General features: G+C 34.9%; 1 protein-coding gene across 1 annotated transcript in view; it reads right to left on the bottom strand.

Annotated features, from left to right (window-relative positions):
• Positions 1-18667, bottom strand: part of TEX11 (testis expressed 11) — a 247613-nt gene that overhangs the window by 109301 nt on the left and 119645 nt on the right. The window contains exons 15-16 of the mRNA XM_049643926.1: positions 15921-16006; positions 9131-9268 (exon numbers count right to left, since the gene is read on the bottom strand). Coding sequence (XP_049499883.1) covers positions 9131-9268; positions 15921-16006 — 224 coding nt within the window. The remainder of the gene's footprint in view (positions 1-9130; positions 9269-15920; positions 16007-18667) is intronic.

The raw sequence follows: 18667 nt of genomic DNA on the forward strand, positions 1-18667 counted from the left end.
ATTGCTATAATAAAACATATCAAAAGTGAAAAAAAAGAAAGCACAGAAGAAAAATTCTTTCATCCTGGGGCAAGAAAAGATTTCTAAGGACATAATAAACAAACCATAACAGAAAATATAATAAATTTGAGTTTATTAAAACAAACCCACAACATACCTACTAGAATTATAGAAATTAAAAAGTTGAAAATACCGTATGTTGACAAGGATGTGGATGAACTGGCACCTTCATCCATTGATGACAGGAATGTAGAATGGTAAAACTCCTTTGGAAAACACTTTGGTGGTTTCTTATAAACTTAGAAATATTGTTACCATATAACTTACCATAACTCAGCAATTCCACTTCTGGATACTTCCCCAGAGAAATCAAAACAAATATCTATACAGAGACTTCTGCCTTGAATGTTCATAGTAGCATTATACATAATAGCCTCAAACTGGAAACAACCAAAATGTCCACCAATAGATAATTGGATAAACAAATTGTGATATATCCATGGAATATTACTCAGGAATGATAAGGAACAATCTACTGATATATGTAACAACATGAGTGATTCTCTGAAACATTATGATGAAAGAAGTTAGACCAAAAGAAAGCACAGACTGTATGATTACATGTATATGAAACTCTGTAAATCTAGATAAATCTATAAGTAAATCTAATCAATAGTGATGAATAATGTATTAGTCATTGCCTGGGGCCGAGAGTGTAGATGGGGACTGACTTGGAAGGAGCACAAAGGAATCTTCTGAGGTAGTGAAGATATTCTATAACTAGATTGAGGTAGTGGGTATACTGGGGTGGTTTTTAGTGTAAATTATACTTCAATAAATTCAATTTTTAAAGTAAATTAATAATGATTTGTAAGAGCCCCTTTGGTTCTAAAAATTCAACAATCTTTGAACTTATGAACTCCAAAAAATCTTCTTTGACTATTTATAGATTTTGCCAGACTATAATATCTTAGACCGATATGGTTGGAAGATTCTCTTAGTCAAAAAAATTCTTCTGATGCTTGAATCTTCTTTATAACACTCACACCAAGTAGTCAGTCATTCAGTCTCTGCTTAAATACCTTCAGGGAGAGGGAATTTACTATATTTTAAGAAAATCCATTTCAGTTTGGGACAGGTCTAATCATTAGACAGAGTTTCCTTATGATGACCTGAAATCTTACTCCTTATATGTCTCACCCATGGAAATATGCATGAAATAAATATAATTCTTTTGATCACTGGCATTCATTCAAATATTAGGAGGAAGCTATTAATGTTCCTTCTAAATCTTCCATTTTCCAAGTTTAAAATCCCTATCTACTTTTAACTATTCTTCAAGTAAGATGGTTTGAGTGGTCTCACCACCCTGAGTGCCTACCCCTTGGCACTCTATTTAGAGTTTGTCAAAATCATCCTTCAAAAGTGTTGCCTCCTAGTCCTACACAATACTGCAGGTATGCTATAACCAGAGCAGAATACAGGGCGATTACCACTCCTTCACATTTCTATTGACACAACTTAATTTGAATTAATTTTCTTAGCATTATTGGCTTATGTTGAGCTCACAGTCAACTAAAAACAACAAATCTTTTACATGTGCTACTGTTTTTTTTTTTAATTTTTTAAAATGTTTTATTTATTTTTGAGACAGAGAAAGACAGAGCGTGAACAGAGGAGGGGCAGAGAGAGAGCGAGACACAGAATCCCAAGCAGGCTTTAGGCTCTGAGCTGTAAGCACAGAGCCCGACGCGGGGCTGGAACTCACAAACCTCGAGATCATGCCCTCAGCTGAAGTCGGATGCTTAACGGACTGAGCCACCCAGGCGCCCCTACCTGTACTACTGTTAAGTGATATTTCATCTATTCTGTTCTTGTACAGTTGTTTTGGGGGATCCAAGTATGGAATATTTTGTTATTCCCATAACTGGATCTGCATCTTGTTCAAATGGGATCACCATTTCAGCCTATTGAGGTGTGATTATCTATCTGACTCTGTCTTCTGACATATTAGTTACTCTTTTCAGCTTTAAGTCATAAGTACGTATTCATAAAGCTTCAGTCAGGGGCGCCTGGGTGGCTCAGTCGGTTAAGAGTCCGACTTCAGCTCAGGTCATGATCTCGCGGTCCATGAGTTCGAGCCCCGCGTCGGGCTCTGTGCTGACAGCTCAGAGCCTGGAGCTTGTTTCAGATTCTGTGTCTCCCTCTCTCTCTGACCCTACCCCGTTCATGCTCTGTCTCTCTCTGTCTCAAAAATAAATAAATAAATAAATGTTTAAAAAAAAAAGCTTCTGTCAGTATTCATAAAGTCATTCATACAGTATTCATAGTCAGTATTCATAAAGCTTCATCGACATATTCTGATTCTAAATTCATATGATATATATATACCACACTACTTGATATTTGAATGTGTACTTTTATTACTTTGTAATTATGTTGTACATGTAAACTTTGTTTCTACAGTAATACTTTAAGCTGATCTATATAGAAAGGATCATGTATTCTACTTATTCTATAATTCCAGGCACAAATTAGGCATTCAGTAAATATTTGTTGACTTGAAACCTCAATTACAGTATTTTTATGGTATAGCTGTATCAAGAATGAGCTACAACAGAACTTCGTCTCATTTTTACTTGTGTTTTCTTTTATATTCATACAGATACATTTGTGGGAACAGCTATACCTGCCAAAGCATCACAAAATCAATGAAAAGCTATTATAATAGAAACAAAGCCCACAGTGCCACCTAGTGAACATTACTAGTTTATTTCTTCTGATCACAAGGTCATTTTCAGTCCTACAATGGAATGGCATGATTTTAAAACTCTATATAGTAAATAGAACCAATGTAAAACCGACACATGAGACGTGGTTGTCTTCACTTTAGGTTATATAAATATTCTATAAAAAGTCTTATCTTGTAAGTCTTATCACCACACTGTGCTTTGAGAATGTGCTTTAATTTCATCAATCTAGAGTAGTACTAATGATATTTCATGTAGCTAAATTGCAGTTGTTACCTGAGGATGAGATTTCTGCACTGAGTTAAAGAATGCTCAGCTGAATATTACCGTTTACCAAGATCACCAAGATATTACCCATCTCTTAATGAAAATTAAGGTTTTGTTATGATTTGCAACAAAATCTCATATCAAGTTCTGATCAATTGCTCCTATACTTAGACCCACTAAATCTGTCTATTCAAGCCTATGACTTACACAAACCACTTAAAAACTCTCAAAAATAATATAATAAAATTAAGATACTGGACTTAAGGTACTAGAAACTCAGAGTTGATGTCTATGAAACTACATAGTTTAATATTGTCTCAAACAAAGTATTGGAGATACTCAGTGGATAATGGCAATGAAAAATATACATTTATATGATTTCAAAAATAAACCAAAGAAATTACCTATATTTAGAATTGCTATCTCAAAAGGATGTTGCTAAATGCATGAACTAAGGAATCTGTAACATAATCTACTAAGAGTTTAGAGGAATATATTCTCCAACTCCTTTGACCCACCCAAATTAACTTCTGAAATATGATTTAGTATTTCATTTAAAAAAAATAAAACAAAATGTGTTTCCCTCTTCCAAAAGGAAAAGAAATGATAGAAAGGAATAATGGGGTGATTTCTAATATAATACAATCTCCTTCAGTTCTGATAATCAAGCACAGATCTTGATCACTTTTAGTTTCCAATTATCAGAAATAGCATGAACAAGTGCAATTCCTTTCATCACAAGAAACTGACAGGTATTTATTGAGTTTCTATGACTATTCTTTATGTAATGAGTGTTCACTATGCATTAGGCTCTATGCTAGCTATCAGGGAAAATAAAGGTAAGCTATGGTCCCTCCCTCAAGGAGGTGGCAATCTAATAGGGGACTAAGTCAGGTATATAAATAACTAGAACACAAGGCAGAACATAAGCACCTGGGTATAAACAGAAATGTTACAAAGTTTTAGTGGAAGAGCAAGACTCAGAAATTTCCTTATAAAGCTAAGACTGTCACTAGGATAGGCTCTGAAAAGGGAAATTTCATAATGTAGGGATGCAGCGAAGAGGTATTTTGCAATGGAGAAGCATGGAAAAGGGTACAGAGGTAGAAAAGCATAGATCATGGTTAGGAAGCTACAAATAATTCAATTCAGGCTAAACATAGTATACATGTAATGGAAATAAAACAGGATCATTATTTATGGATTCTGGAGGACACTAGAACTAAGGAATTTGGTCTTTATTTACAAGGAGCCACTGAAGACTATCGAGTGGCTCCCTGTAACTGTTAAAATATTATTCTAATAGTCATAGAGGTGATGAAAGCTTGGATTAGAGTAGTGAGGTAAAGATGGAAGAGGAGACAGCTGGCAAAAATATTGCAGAGGTAGAATTGATCAGACATGGCACATGATGAATAGAAAAGAAGGAATCCATGAATCTAAAATTTCAGTCTTAGACAAGAGCTGGATATACCCAAAGATAGTATAAAAGTGAATGTGGGCTATGACAGAGATCAGGGCTAGACATACAGATTTGGGAATGAAGAGTTGAAGCTAAAAAGGATTACTGAGGGTAGAGTGTACAGAAGAAAAAAGAGAGATCAGAGAATAAATTCATTCAACAAATGTTTATTGAAAGCATGGTTGTGGGTGTTAGGGATAAAATAGTGAACAGGATAAACATAGTACTTGCCCTCATCCAATATTTATTTGGTGAAAAGAGACAGTAACAGAAATAGAGAAAGAATAGTCAGAATAATAAATAGGATTAAGAGAAGATGTCATAGAAGCCAAAGAGAAGGTTTCTAGAAGGATGAAGTGGTTGACAGTATTATACTGTTTTGTTCTAGAGAGATCAGAAGACAAGAAGGACTGAGAAAAGATTAGACTTGATCATTAAAAGGTCACTTGTCTTCAAAAGAGCAGTTTATAGAATCATAGATGTAAAAATCAAGTGGGGAGTAGGTGGTGAGGCCAAAAACCTTAGAGTCAGCCTTGTCTATTCTTTCTCTTCTACCCTGTCTAGTATGTCAGGGAATTCTATCATCTTTACTTTTATAATCTATCCAGAATCTGATCCCGATCCACAATTCTTCCGCACTGGTCCATGCCACCTCATCTCTTGCCTTGTTATTTCAATGGCCTCCAAACTGGTCTCCTTGCTTCCACCCTTGCACCCACCCTAGTCTATCCAACACAGTGATAAGAGTGATCTTATTAAAATGCAAGTCATATCATGTGATTCCTCTGCCCAAGGCCCCTCATTAGCTTCCCATCTCACTCAGAGTTAATGACATAAATCGTTACAATGACCTACGATGTCTTTCTTATGGGATCTGTTTCCCCACTACTTCCCTGATCACAGCTTCTGCTTTTCCTAATATTACTTCTGTTGCAGCCACATTAGTCCTTTTGCTATCCCTCAAATACCCCAGGTATGCTCCTATCCCCACAACCTTTGCACTTTCAATTCCCACTATTTGGACTGCTGTTTTTTCAGATATCCACATAGCCAGATCCCTCACTTCCTCAGGTCTCTATTCAAAAGCCACCTTCTCACTGAGGCCTTCCTTGGCCACTGTTATCTAAAATTTCAACCCTTCATTGCTCTTCTAAAATATTTAATGCCACCCTTTCCTGCTTAGTTTTCTCCTTAGCACTTACCACTATTTAATATAACAGGGTCAGAAAACTATGGCATTTGGGCCACTTCTAGACCACCATCTATTTTTGTACAGTCCACAAACTAAGAAGGGTTGTACATTTTTGAAAGGTTGAAAAAATTCCAAAGAAGAATAATATTTTATTACACATGAAAATTATATGAAATTCAAATTTCAGTGTTCCTAAGTAAGTTTTATTACAACACAACCATGCCAAATTGTTTACATATGGTCTACAATTGCTTTCATGGTACAAAATCAGAGTTGAGTATTTACAACAAAGGCTGTATGGCCTAGAAAACCTAAAATATTTACTACCTGGTTCTTTACAGAAAATTTGTTGACCTCTGTAATATACCATAATATTCATCTTTTTATTGTCTGTCTCTCCTAGTAGAACGATAAACTCCATGGGTATAGGTGTTTATGTCTACTTTGTTCATTACTATACTCCAATGCCTAGGACAGTACTTAATGTATAATAGTCAATAAACATTTTTTTAAATAAATGGACACTAAAAAAATGTCAGCATTAATTTTAGGTTAAAAAGATTGGTGAAAAAAGGAAGGACAAAGAGAGAACTGTAATTTGAGTAGGATGACAAGAATGAAGAAAGGTTTCTGAATAAAAAAGACCTCAAAATAACTGTAGTGACAAGGAAAGAAATAGTTGAGAGAAAAATATTAAAGAGCTAAAGTGAGATTGGTAGAGAAGGTTTCCAGAGAACGTTCTTTCTAAGAGATAAGGAAGAAAGAGTAAAGAGATGAGTAAAGAAAGGAGAAGTTGATGAAGTTCATGTTAGTGGCTGCAAGTTCAGAAACTTACAAGATAAAGTTTTTTTTAAAAAATTTTTAATGTTTATTTATTTTTGAGACAGAGAGAGACAGAGCATGAGCAGGGGAGGAGCAGAGAGAGAGGGAGACACAGAATCCAGGAGAGAGGGAGACACAGAATCCAAAACAGGCTCCAGGCTCTGAGCTGTCAGCACAGAGCCCGACATGGGGCTTGAACTCACAAACCGTGAGATCATGACCTGAGCCAAAGCGGGACGCTCAACCGACTGAGCCACCCAGGCACGCCACAAGATAACGTTTTTTTTTTTTTTTTTTAAGATAAAGTTGTTTGATAAAGGGAAGGGTAAGGTATGGGGGCTTAAAAACAAAAAAATCCTGGAATCACCATTGTGAGGAATATGACAGAAAGTTAACAAGAGTCCGTTTTACAGAGTGCCTAGCTGAAAAACTATGAAATTTTAGCAGATCCAATAAACATGGTTTCATAAATTTCCTGAATAGCATTCAAACAGCTCAAGGGAAGGAGTGAAAAAAAAAGCAGACGATGAAAATTAGCAAGGTGGGAACAGTAAAATAGTAAAATATAATGGACTGTGTTACTTCTTCTCACCTTTCTGTCTTAGTGCATAGGAGAGTATTCCTTACATATGAAGGGTATCAAATCAATGTTTAAGTTCGAGACAGGAAGGATGAAAGAGAAAAATACACTAACAGTAATCAAACAAGATTACATTGATCATACTGAAAATAACCTTCGGCTTCACCACCAATCTGGCCTTAAGTGATATAATCACATACTGAACATACACTATTAGGATGGGCCTGGTTTCCTGCTCTTTTCTTCTTCCCCTTCTACCAATACCATTTGAACTCCAAATTATAGACTAAGTCCTATATTAGGCTCTAGGATCAAACTTCATATTTGTTAGAGGAGACTTAAGAAGCACTGCTTCGAGGTGCATGGATGGCTCAATTGGTGGAACATGTGACTCTTGATCTCAGTGTCTTGAGTTCGAGCCCTACATTGAGTATAGATTACTTTAAAAAAAAAAAAAAAAAGAAGCACTGCTTCAAGTCTTGAAAGATTGTGTCTACTCACTTCATATTCTCCTAGGAACTGCATTCCAGCCTGGCCTGCTATTCCTGACCTTTAAAACAGCCTTGTATTCTCATCCCTTTAGGTTTGGAACTCTACCTTGCTCTTTCTAGTCTGTCTACATAAAGATTTGAGTTCTGCCTTTGAATCCAAATCTCTATGGCTGAAGACCTGTTCCCTGCTGATATACTTATATGATACCAACTATTTGCATGCCTAACTTATAGAATATTTCCAACACTTAGATTTTCTTCCTTGCCATGATCTGTTTATCTGCCTATTAAAATACCCTGATGCCAACTGCTTGGTTGAATCAAAGGCAACTATGTCTTGTTCACGTCTGTAACCTCAGAGGCTATCATAGTATCTTGTGCCGTGCCCTTTCCGTTGGCATTAGCTGAACAGATATCCTTCCTTGGTGTGAAAATGCAACCATTCCCCACAAATGGCATGTCTGGCTCCAGGTGCAGGTCCTTCGCAATCTGCCAGGCCAACATAAATCATGGAAGTTACAGTAACTTTCTTATCACCTTCTTTAAGTCTTCAAGTAAGCAGTAAGCAACTATCTTTCTGAAATAGTTAATAGTATCCTATGCAGAAATATAATGAATTAGGTAACAAAATCTGTGTGATAACTTTTTCAGGACTTTCAATAAACAGTAGTCAACTGTCTTTCTGAAACACTTAAGTGCTAGCCTGTGCTGAAATATCATGAACTAAGTAACGTTTCAACTTCTCTTCTAGAACTATGAATTTTGAATATATAAACTAAATGGTAAATATTGTTTTGAAAGAAAATTTGAAGTATTTAGTCAAATAAACAACCCCTCAAAGTAAACAAAAACTCAAAGAAAATGTCTGGAATTACAACCCTTAATCACATATCCCCCCCTAAACTTATCATTAAAACCTGAAAAGCAACAAAGGCCTTCATATTTTATCTGGGTCCACACTTGTCCTTTTCACCTGTTCTTCCACAAGCCAATACCCTTCCCCAATATGTGCATACTACATGATACCCAAAGGAAGAAATGTCCCAATTGCTTTGGGAAATATGAATGGTTTATCTTTAAATAAGTTGTTTTCTCATTCACCTCCTAGAATTTTGTCCTGATAAACAATCAAATGCTAAACATTTTCTAGAGTGGTTGTATAGGCAACAGGTTACCCAGTAAGTAAAAGACCATTTTATACAAGTATTTTCCCACACTGAATGCTTGACCAATAAAAGCATACCTTATAATTTAGTCTGTTTCAAAGGACAATGCTGCAAATGGTTAGTAGCAGACAACTTTGCTTAAAAGTTCCAATGATATATTACTTTTCAGAAAAAGGTGCCAACTCCCCCCCCCCCCCAGTAACTAATGGAATTAATGGTTTTCCTAATTCTCTCCTTCTGGGAAGTCCCAATCAGGAAAATATCAATTTGAGTTCATCTTATATGAAGAAACTCTCAGACATTCTAACCTAATAGCCAAGATGTCACACCAAACTGTGTCTATCTCTCTGCCATTGCACATGACATTTTCTGCCACTGAAAAATAGATAAATCAAAGGACCTTATCAAGTTGTTTCAAATGCAGGTAACAGGAAGCCATATTCCTCTGCAGCTTGGCCAAGTCCAGATCCGTTTTATCGATTGCATAAAATCTCAGAGAATAATGGTACCAGTTTAGGGCTTCAGCATAATTTTGTACCTGAAGTTTAAAAAGAAATAAGAAAATTACAGAGGTATCTCCACATTTGACCTTAATTTTTCTAAGTCACCTCTAGAAAAAAAACAAAAGATTGTTTTATTTTCCTTTTCAGGCAACAAAACCACAACACCCTCTCTAGTTGAGTTATAAGTAAATTTTATGATCCATCTGGATCAGTGTAAGTTACAGATAAAGTGACAATTAATATTCTCTCCTTTCCCCATATTAGAAATTTCACAGAAACCATCAACAAAAGTAAAAGGCAACCTATGGAATGGGAGAAAATATCTGCAAAGCACATAGTCAATAGAGGGTTAATATCCAAAATATACAAAGAACTCCTACAACTCAATAGTAAAAAAAAAATCCAATTTAAAAATGGGCAAAGGATCTGAATAGACATTTTTCCAAAGAAGACATATAAATGGTCACCAGGTACAAGAAAAGGTGCTCAACATCACTAATCTTTCAGAAAATGCAAATCAAAACCACAATGAGATGTCATCCATCTCACATCAAAAACTGCTATCATCAAAAAGCAAAAGATCATAAATGTTAGTGAAGATGTGGAGAAAAGGGAAACCTTGTATGATATTGGTGGGAATGTAAAATGGTAGGATCACCATGGAAAATAGTATCGAGGTTTCTCAAGAAATTAAAATTAGATCTACCATATGATCCAGCAATCCCACTTCATTATGTGAAAGAGATACCTGTACTCCCATGTTAAATATTCACAATTAGTCAAGCTATAAAAAACCCAAGTGTCCATTTACTGATGAACGGATAAAGAAAATATGGTATATGTATGTCATAGAATCTCATTCAGCCATAAAAAAGAGGGAAATCCTGCCATTTGAGACAAGGATGAACCTGGAGGACTAGTACACTAGTGAAATAAGCCAGAAAGAGACAAATATTTCATGTGATCACTTATATGTGGAATCTGAAAACAAACAGTCAAACTCATAGAAACAGAGAGTACAATAGTGGTTGTGAGGGGAAGGGGTAGGGGAAATGGGGAGAGGTTGGTAAAATGGTACAAACTTTCAGTTATAAGATGAAAAAAGCCTGAAGATCTAATGTATAATATGGTGACTATAGCTGATAATACTGTATTGTATAACTGAGTTTTGCTAAGAGAGTAGGACTTAAGTGTTTTCGCCAGAAAAGGGTGACAAATATGTTAATTAAATCAATGGTTAGAACTCTTTCACAATGTATACATATACCTAACCAAATCATATTGTACACTTATATAATTTTCTCAATTTTACCTCAATAAATTTTTAAAAAGAAACGTCACATGTAGGATGAAAAGTCTGAGGGGTAATGAACTACCCTAGAAAACTCAAAATCTAATTTTTAAGTTATTAAAATTACAGTGATAAAATTTTTAAAAGAGAATATCCATAATTCACCATGCTAATACAGCTATTTTTATTTTTCTACATTCCATTTTAACTTTGTCCTTTTGTATTTGTATATAGTTGCAATCATAGCTTATGTTAAGAGTTTCACGTCCTATTCTTTCCATTTGACTTTGTTTTGTAAATGTTAAACTATGTTATTATGGAGTCTCAACAGTTGTCAATTTAAGGAATATTTATATTAAGTTAATACGCAATGATTTTCTTAATATTGGATATCTCATTGATTTCTAGGTTTTCACTCTTATAATAAAATGCCACTGTGTTTTTGTAGAATGTTTGTTTTGCTTTTTTTTCACTTTTGAGGCACCAACAAATTTTCAGTGGTAAGACACCATTAGGAAAAATGATAGAAATAACCTGGATAACTTTTTTTTAAGCTAAGAAAATTCGGATTGCTCATGCACACCAAGGTAAGGAAGATGAGTCTCTTGGACCCTCTATCATGAAGCTTCACATTTTCAATGAAGAACAAGAGCCATTAGGACCCAAATGGAATAAAACACTCTGTAACTGGAAACAGCTATACTGTGTAGCTCCAACATTGCCTTTGACTATTTAGAATTAAGATTATATTCTTCTCCAGGGATGGAAATGGGAGTTTAAAAATAAACATCCTGCAAGACTGGAAAATGAGGGGAAGGATACAGAATAATAGAAGAGAATTCTGAAGTAATTTTACATCTGCTCAGTAAAGAAATACAGGCCCTCTAAAAGAAAACAAGAATGCCATTCTATTTTGCAGTACCTGATTTTATGGAGTAAAAGAAGACATTTTGATATATGAATACATTGTGAAATAATCACCACAATCAAGCTAATTAACATATCCACCACCTCAAATAGTTACCTTTTTTGTGGTGAAAACACCTAAAAATTATTCTCTTAGCAAATTCCAAGTACACAATACATTATTATAATTATAGGCATCATGAAGTAACTTAGGTCTCTGTAACTTATTCATTCAAAAACTGAAGTTTGTATCCTTTGACCAACATACCCCCAATTCCCCCAATTCCCAAACCCTGATAACTACCATTCTATTCTGTTTTTAGGAGTTCGAATTATTTATTTATTTGTTTGTTTGTTTGTTTTTTATTTTTAAAAAATGTTTATTTTTGAGAGAGAGAGAGAGAGAGAGAGAGAGAGAGAGAGAGAGAGGCGGAGCACAAGCAGGGGAGGGGCAGAGAGAGAGGGAGACACAGAATCCAAAGCAGGCTTCAGGCTCTGAGCTGTTAGCACAGAGCCTGACGCAGGCTCGAACTCATGGACCGCAAGATAATGACCTGAGCTGAAGTTGGACACTCAACCAACTAAGCCACCTAGGCGCCCTGAGTTTGACTCTTTTAGATTCCACATATAAACTGAGATCACACAGTATATGTCTTTCTGTGTCTGTCTTACTTCACTTAGCATAATGTCTTCCAGATTCATCTGTGTTGTTACAAATGACAGGTTTTCCTGTAGATATTTTGGCTAGTATGAATATTTTAACACTATTAATTCTTCCAATCTGCGAACACAAGATATCTTTCCATTTATCTGTGTCTTCAATTTCTTTCATCAATGTCTTACAGTTTTCAGTGTACAGATCTTTCATCTCCTTGGTTAAATTTATTTTTAAGTATTTTAGATGCCATGTTAAATGGGATTGTTTTCTTAGTTTCTTTTTCAGATAGTTCATGGATTATACCTAAAAGGGCAACTAATTTTTGTATACTGATTTCATATCCTGCAATTTCACTGAATTTCTTCAGCAGTTTTATTTGGTGGAGTCTTTAAGGTTTTCTATATATAATATTATGTCATCTGTAAACACAATTTTGCTTCTTCCTTTCCAATTTGAATGCCTTTTATTTATTTTTCTTGCCTAAATGATCTGGTTAGGACCTTCAATACTATGTTGAATAGAGGTGGTAAGAATGAACATCCTTGTCTAGTTCCTGATCTTTGATGAAAAGTTTTCCATTTTTCACCATGGAATATGATGTTACCTGTGGGCTTGTCATGTAAGGCCTTTATTATGTTGAGGTACATTCCTTTTACACCTAATTTGTTGAGTTTTCATAACGTAAGGATGCTGAATTCTGTGAAATGTTTTTTTCTGCATTTATTGATATAATCATATGATTTTTATCCTTCATTCTGTTCAATGTGATGTATCATATTTACTGACTTGCAGATGTTAAACCATCCTTGCATTCCAGAGGAAAATCCTACTTGGTCATTGGGTAAAATCCTTTTAAAATGCTGTTGAATTCAGTTTGCTTGTATTGTGTTGAGGGTTTTGTTCATCAGGGATATTGGCCTGTAGTTACCTTTTCTTGTAGTGTCCTTGTCTGGCTTTGTCAGGTCAATGTTGGCCATGTAAAATTAGTTTGGAAGTGTCTGGGATAAGTGTGAGTTTGAGAACAAATTGGCATTAATTCTTCTTCAAATGTTTGGTAGAATTTTACCAGTGAAACCATTTGGTAGTAGCCATTACTTCATTGGGAGATTTTTGATTACTGATTCAATCTCCTCAAATCATTATTATCTGTTCACATTTTCTATTTGTTCATGATTCAACCTAGATACATTGTGTATTTCTAGAAATTTATGCATTTCTTCTAAGTTATCCAATTTGTTGTCATATAATTGTTCACTATAGCTTCTTATAATCCTTTGTATTTATGTGGTATCAATTGTAATGTTTCCCCTTTCATTTCTAATTTTATTTGAGTTTGCTGTCTTTTTTTCCTGGTTAGTCTAGTTAAACATTTGTCAATTTCATTTATCTTTTCAAAAAACCAACTCTCATTTTCACTGAAATTTTCTACTGTTTTTTAAATCTCTATTTCATTCATTTCTGCTCCTGCTTTTTGTTGTTTCCTTCCTTCTGCTATCTTTGGGCTTATTCTTTTTCTAGTTCCTTGAGGTATAAAGTTAGGTTGTTTATTGTTTTTATGTCTATTTTAATTCTAGTGTAGTTATCTTGCAGTGTTCTATTAGTTTCATGTGTACAATACAGTGCTTCGACAATTCCATGCATCACCCAGTACTGATCATGACAACCGCAGTCCTTAATTCCCATCACCTATTTCACCTATGGCTACAAACACCTATCCCCCCACAAACCACCCTTTAGATAACAATCATTTTGTTCTCTATAGTTAAGAGTTTGTTTCTTGGTTTGTCTCTCTTTTTTTTCCCCTTTGCTCACTTGCTTTGTCTCTTAAATTCCACATATAAGTGAAATCATATGGTGTTTGTCTTTCCCTGCCTGACTTATTTCACTTAGCATAATACTCTCTAGTTCCATCCATGTCATTGCAAATGGCAAGATCTCATTCTTTTTTATGGCTGATTAATATCCCATTGTATATATATACCACTTTTTCTTTATCCATTCATCTATCAATGGACACTTGGGCTGCTTCCACAATTTGGCTATTGTAAATAATGCTGTTATTATTTACAGTAATAGGTGCATTCATCCCTTTGAATTAGTGTTTTTATACTTTTTGGATAGATACCCAGTAGTGTGATTACTGGTTAGTAGGGTAGTTCTATTATTCACTTTTTAAGGAACCACCATACCATTCTCCAGGGCAGCCGTACCATTCCCGCAAACAGTGAAAGAGGGTTCCTTTTTCTCCACATCCTCACCAACACTTGTGGTTTCTCATTTTTTTTACTTTACCCATTTTGAGAGGTGTGAAGTGGTGTCTCATTATAGTTTTGATTTGCATTTCCCTGATGATGAGTGATGTTGAGCATCTTTTCATGTGTTTGCTGGACATCTGGATGTCTTCTTTGGAGAAATGTCTCTTCATGTCTTCTGTCCATTTTTAGCTGGATTATTTGCGGGGAGACTGAGTTGTATCACTTCTTTATATATATTTTGGATACTAACCTTTTAATGGATATGTCATTTACAAGTATCTTCTCCCATTCCAAAGATTGCCTTTTAGTTTTATCGACTGTTTCCTTTGCTATGCAGATTCTTTTTATTTTAATGCAGTCCCAATAGTTTATTTTTGGTTTTGTTTCCCTTGCTTCAGGAGACATATCTAGAAAAATGTTGCTACCACCAATGTCAGATAAATTACTGCCTGTGTTTTTGAGTATTCTTAAGTTTTTTTTTTTAAGGTAAGCTCTACACTCAACATGGGATTTGAATTCACGATCCCAGTATCAAGAGTCACATGTTTCACTGAGTCAGTCAGGCACGTGTATTCTTTACTTTCTAAACAAAACAAAACAAAACAAAAAAAAAAAAAACAAAAAAAAACTTGTCTGAAGTTTCAAATTTTTCTACAATAAACCTGGATTCTTTTGTAAAGAGAAAAAATATTACTACTTTTTGGCATTTTTATTGCACAATACCTATTTAAAAAGCAGTTTTAGGTTTGGGGCACCTGGGTGGCTCAGTCAGTTGAGTGTCTGACTCTTGGTTTCGGCTCAAGTCATGATCCCAGGGTCATGATATTAAGCCCTGTGTCAGATTCCATGGAGAGCATGGAGCCTGCTTGGGATTTTCTCTCTCTCTCCATCTGCTCTCCACCCCAGCTCGTGAGCTCTCTCTCTCTAATAAATAAGTTAATAAAAAATTTTTTAAAAACAAGAGTTTTTAGATTCACAGAAAAATTGAGAGGAAATGTACAGAGATTGGCTATATACCTCCTGCCCCCACACATGCATAGCCTCCCGCATTATCAACATCCTCTACCAAATTGGTACATTTATTATAACTGATGAACTTACATGGACACATCATAATCACCCAAATTCCATAGTTTACATTAGGGTTCACTCTTGGTGATGTATATTCTATGGGCTTACACAAATGTATAATGACAAGTACCCATCATCATAGTATCATTCAAAATATTTTCATTGCCCTACAAATCCCCTGTGTACTCTAAATCAGTTTTTTAAAGGGAATATAACTCTTTCTTGCTCATCATGTTACAATAAATTACTTCCCTATATCTTAATATCAGATACATCATTTCCCCTTCACTGTAAGCTCCTAATGGGGATAAACCACATCTTAGTAGCTTTAAATAAATTCTTATCCAATGCCCATTAACATTCTACATTATGAATATTTAATACATAGGTGGTACCTAAACAAAGAGATTATTCAAGTATTTGATGCTCTATTATTTTTCAGTGAACACACTTATTTGTTAGATTAGAGAAAGAAGATAAAGAATGAAAATAGATTGCTCCCAAACCTCAAAACTTCTGGCAGCTTTCTGCCACAGAATGTTGTGAAAACAGCTCACTAATTCTGGTTTCAGTTTTCTTCCTCTTCGGTGACCTGAAAATAAAAACCCAAGCTCTAAAAACAAAAATCAAGATCTATCACATTAAATAAAGAGTGCTAACTATATTCAGAACCTATAATCTTTAAGTAATGGCTACAAACACAATCACATTCAGACAGATTTTCATCATCAATTTTAGATTTACTAGCAAAACTGATTATGTAATACAATCAGAGTTTGCTATAATCACAGTAATTCTTCTATCAATTTGTGATAGTTTCCCAGCCTAGTCTCTTTTTAACGTATTTTCCATGTTCCAAATTTGATCATCATCTGGTGCTTTAATGTTACTGTGAATGAACAGACAGCAATGTTAAAAATCGTTAATAAGAACTGCTTATATTATTATGTACTAATATATAACAATATATAACTAACTAACAAGAAAGGCCAATTATACCTTAAAGCCTTTGTAAAATACTTTAAGACCACGTTTACACATAAACTTTATTACTTTAAATTGTAACTCATGTCTGATTGTTTCTGGTCTAGACATTTACAGGGCTCAAATACATTAGCACAGATTAAGGTAAAGTTTAAACTGTAATAGAATTCTATAGTCCCTTCTCTCCTACCCTTTTGGCACTATCAATTTCCACAAAACTCTTAATAAGAACACTAAGAATCTCTGACGCCCCAGCCCAGTCAGCAGACATAATTTGTTCCATGGCTTAGATAAAATAACTCACATGAGACTAAAAAGCTATTGAATATTACTTAAAATATACTTTGAGAATGTAAGTTTATAATTAGGTGTCACAACAAAACTGGCTAACTATAATCTTAGGAAAATTAGTCATTTTGGATAAACACATTTTCTAGTAAAGCGACAGTTAACTTTCATTAAACATAAAATTTTTTATTTTAAAAAGTCTAAATTATTTCACTAAAGTTCTTAATTTTTCTAAAAATTATGTTTTATAAATTATGTTTTTTTTAATATACTTTCTAGTTTTCTGAAGCACAATTTAACATTTGCTCATTCAAGGTCAACAACAGTAACAGCTATTGTATTTTACTGTACTATTAACATATCATAGTGATACCTTTGGGAATTATTATATAGTACAGATTTTTGTTTTTTAAAAAATATTTTAAATTAAAAGTATTTGAAACTGATTTATAAAATTTGTAGAGTTTTCTCCTTCCTTGTAGTCACATTATCTGTGTATTTCCCTGTAGACCCTTTCTCTGTAATATGCTACCATTAAAATCCTAAGGATTGGTTGGGACACCTGGGTGGCTCAGTAGGTTGAGCGACCGACTTTGGCTCAGGTCATGATCTCACGGTTTGTGAGTTCAAGCCCCGTGTCGGGCTCTGTACTGACGGCTCAGAGTCTAGAGCCTGCTTCTGATTCTGTGTCTCCCTCTCTCTCTGCCCCTCCCTGACTCATACTCTGTCTCTCTCTGTCTCAGAAATAAATAAACATTAAAAAAATCCTAAGGATTGGAAAACCAGGTAATCAAACTTATCAAAATTGGGTCTAAAAATAACTGGATACTTAGTGAGGGTCTGCAAGGAGCGTATTATCAGTAAAATATGGTTCACAGAATCTAGAGTTCAAAAGGTTCTTCGAGATTATCTACTCAAAATATTTCCTTTTAAAAAGTATCAATGATTATGTTTTTATAAAAACATGATACAAACTTGTAAAAATTCAAGAAATCTGGTAAAATATAAAGAAAGCAGTAAGTCACCTACTACACTATTACTCAGAATACAACCCAGTATTAAGATTTACTATCACTCCTGCTATATCTCAGTATATGTGTAGAGTTAGGAGGATGTATTGGGGTGAGAATTTTCTAAGAAAGGGATCATACTTATCTGTGTTCTTCAAGGTATAGAAATCTGCAGAGAGATAGAGGGTCAGGGAAATGATGAAATCTGGTTCTACATCTCTGCTTTAACAGAAACTCTAATCTTTTATTTGGGACAGGATTCAAATAAGATCGCATTAAGAAAGGATCATGGGGTTAAAAAAGAAGTTAAAAACAGGAATGCAAAAAAAAAAAAAAATGGGGCTCCTGAGTGGCTCAGTCGGTTAAGCACCCAACTCAATTTTGGCTCAGGTCATGATCTCACAATTGGTGAGATCGAGCCCTGCATCTGGCTCTGCATGGAGTGTGGAGCCTTCTTGGGATTCTCTCTCCCCCACCCCCTCTGCTCCCCGACTTGTGCTTTCTCTCTCTCAAAATAAATAAATAAAAACTTAAAAAAAAATAGGAATGTATTTCACAACCTCTAATTTTTTTTTTAATTTTTTTTTTAACATTTATTTATTTTTCAGACAGAGAGAGACAGAGCATGAACGGGGGAGAGGCAGAGAGACAGGGAGACACAGAATCAGAAGCAGGCTCCAGGCTCTGAGCCATCAGCCCAGAGCCTGATGCGGGGCTCAAACTCACGGACCGCGAGATCGTGACCTGAGCTGAAGTCAGACACTCAACCGACTGAGCCACCCAGGCGCCCCTCACAACCTCTAATTTTATAGTTAGAAAAAAACAAGATCCAGAGATGTTATTAACTTGCCAGAAGGCACACAGCTTACTTGAGATCACACTGAAATCATGATATTAGGTCTCTAATCTCACAATTTTTCACTACATAGGAGGATTTAAGCTCAGAGGTTTGTATGTTTTTGCTGTTTTGC

Source organism: Panthera uncia, chromosome X (genome assembly GCF_023721935.1).
Source record: "Panthera uncia isolate 11264 chromosome X, Puncia_PCG_1.0, whole genome shotgun sequence".
Taxonomy (NCBI): Eukaryota; Metazoa; Chordata; class Mammalia; order Carnivora; family Felidae; genus Panthera; species Panthera uncia.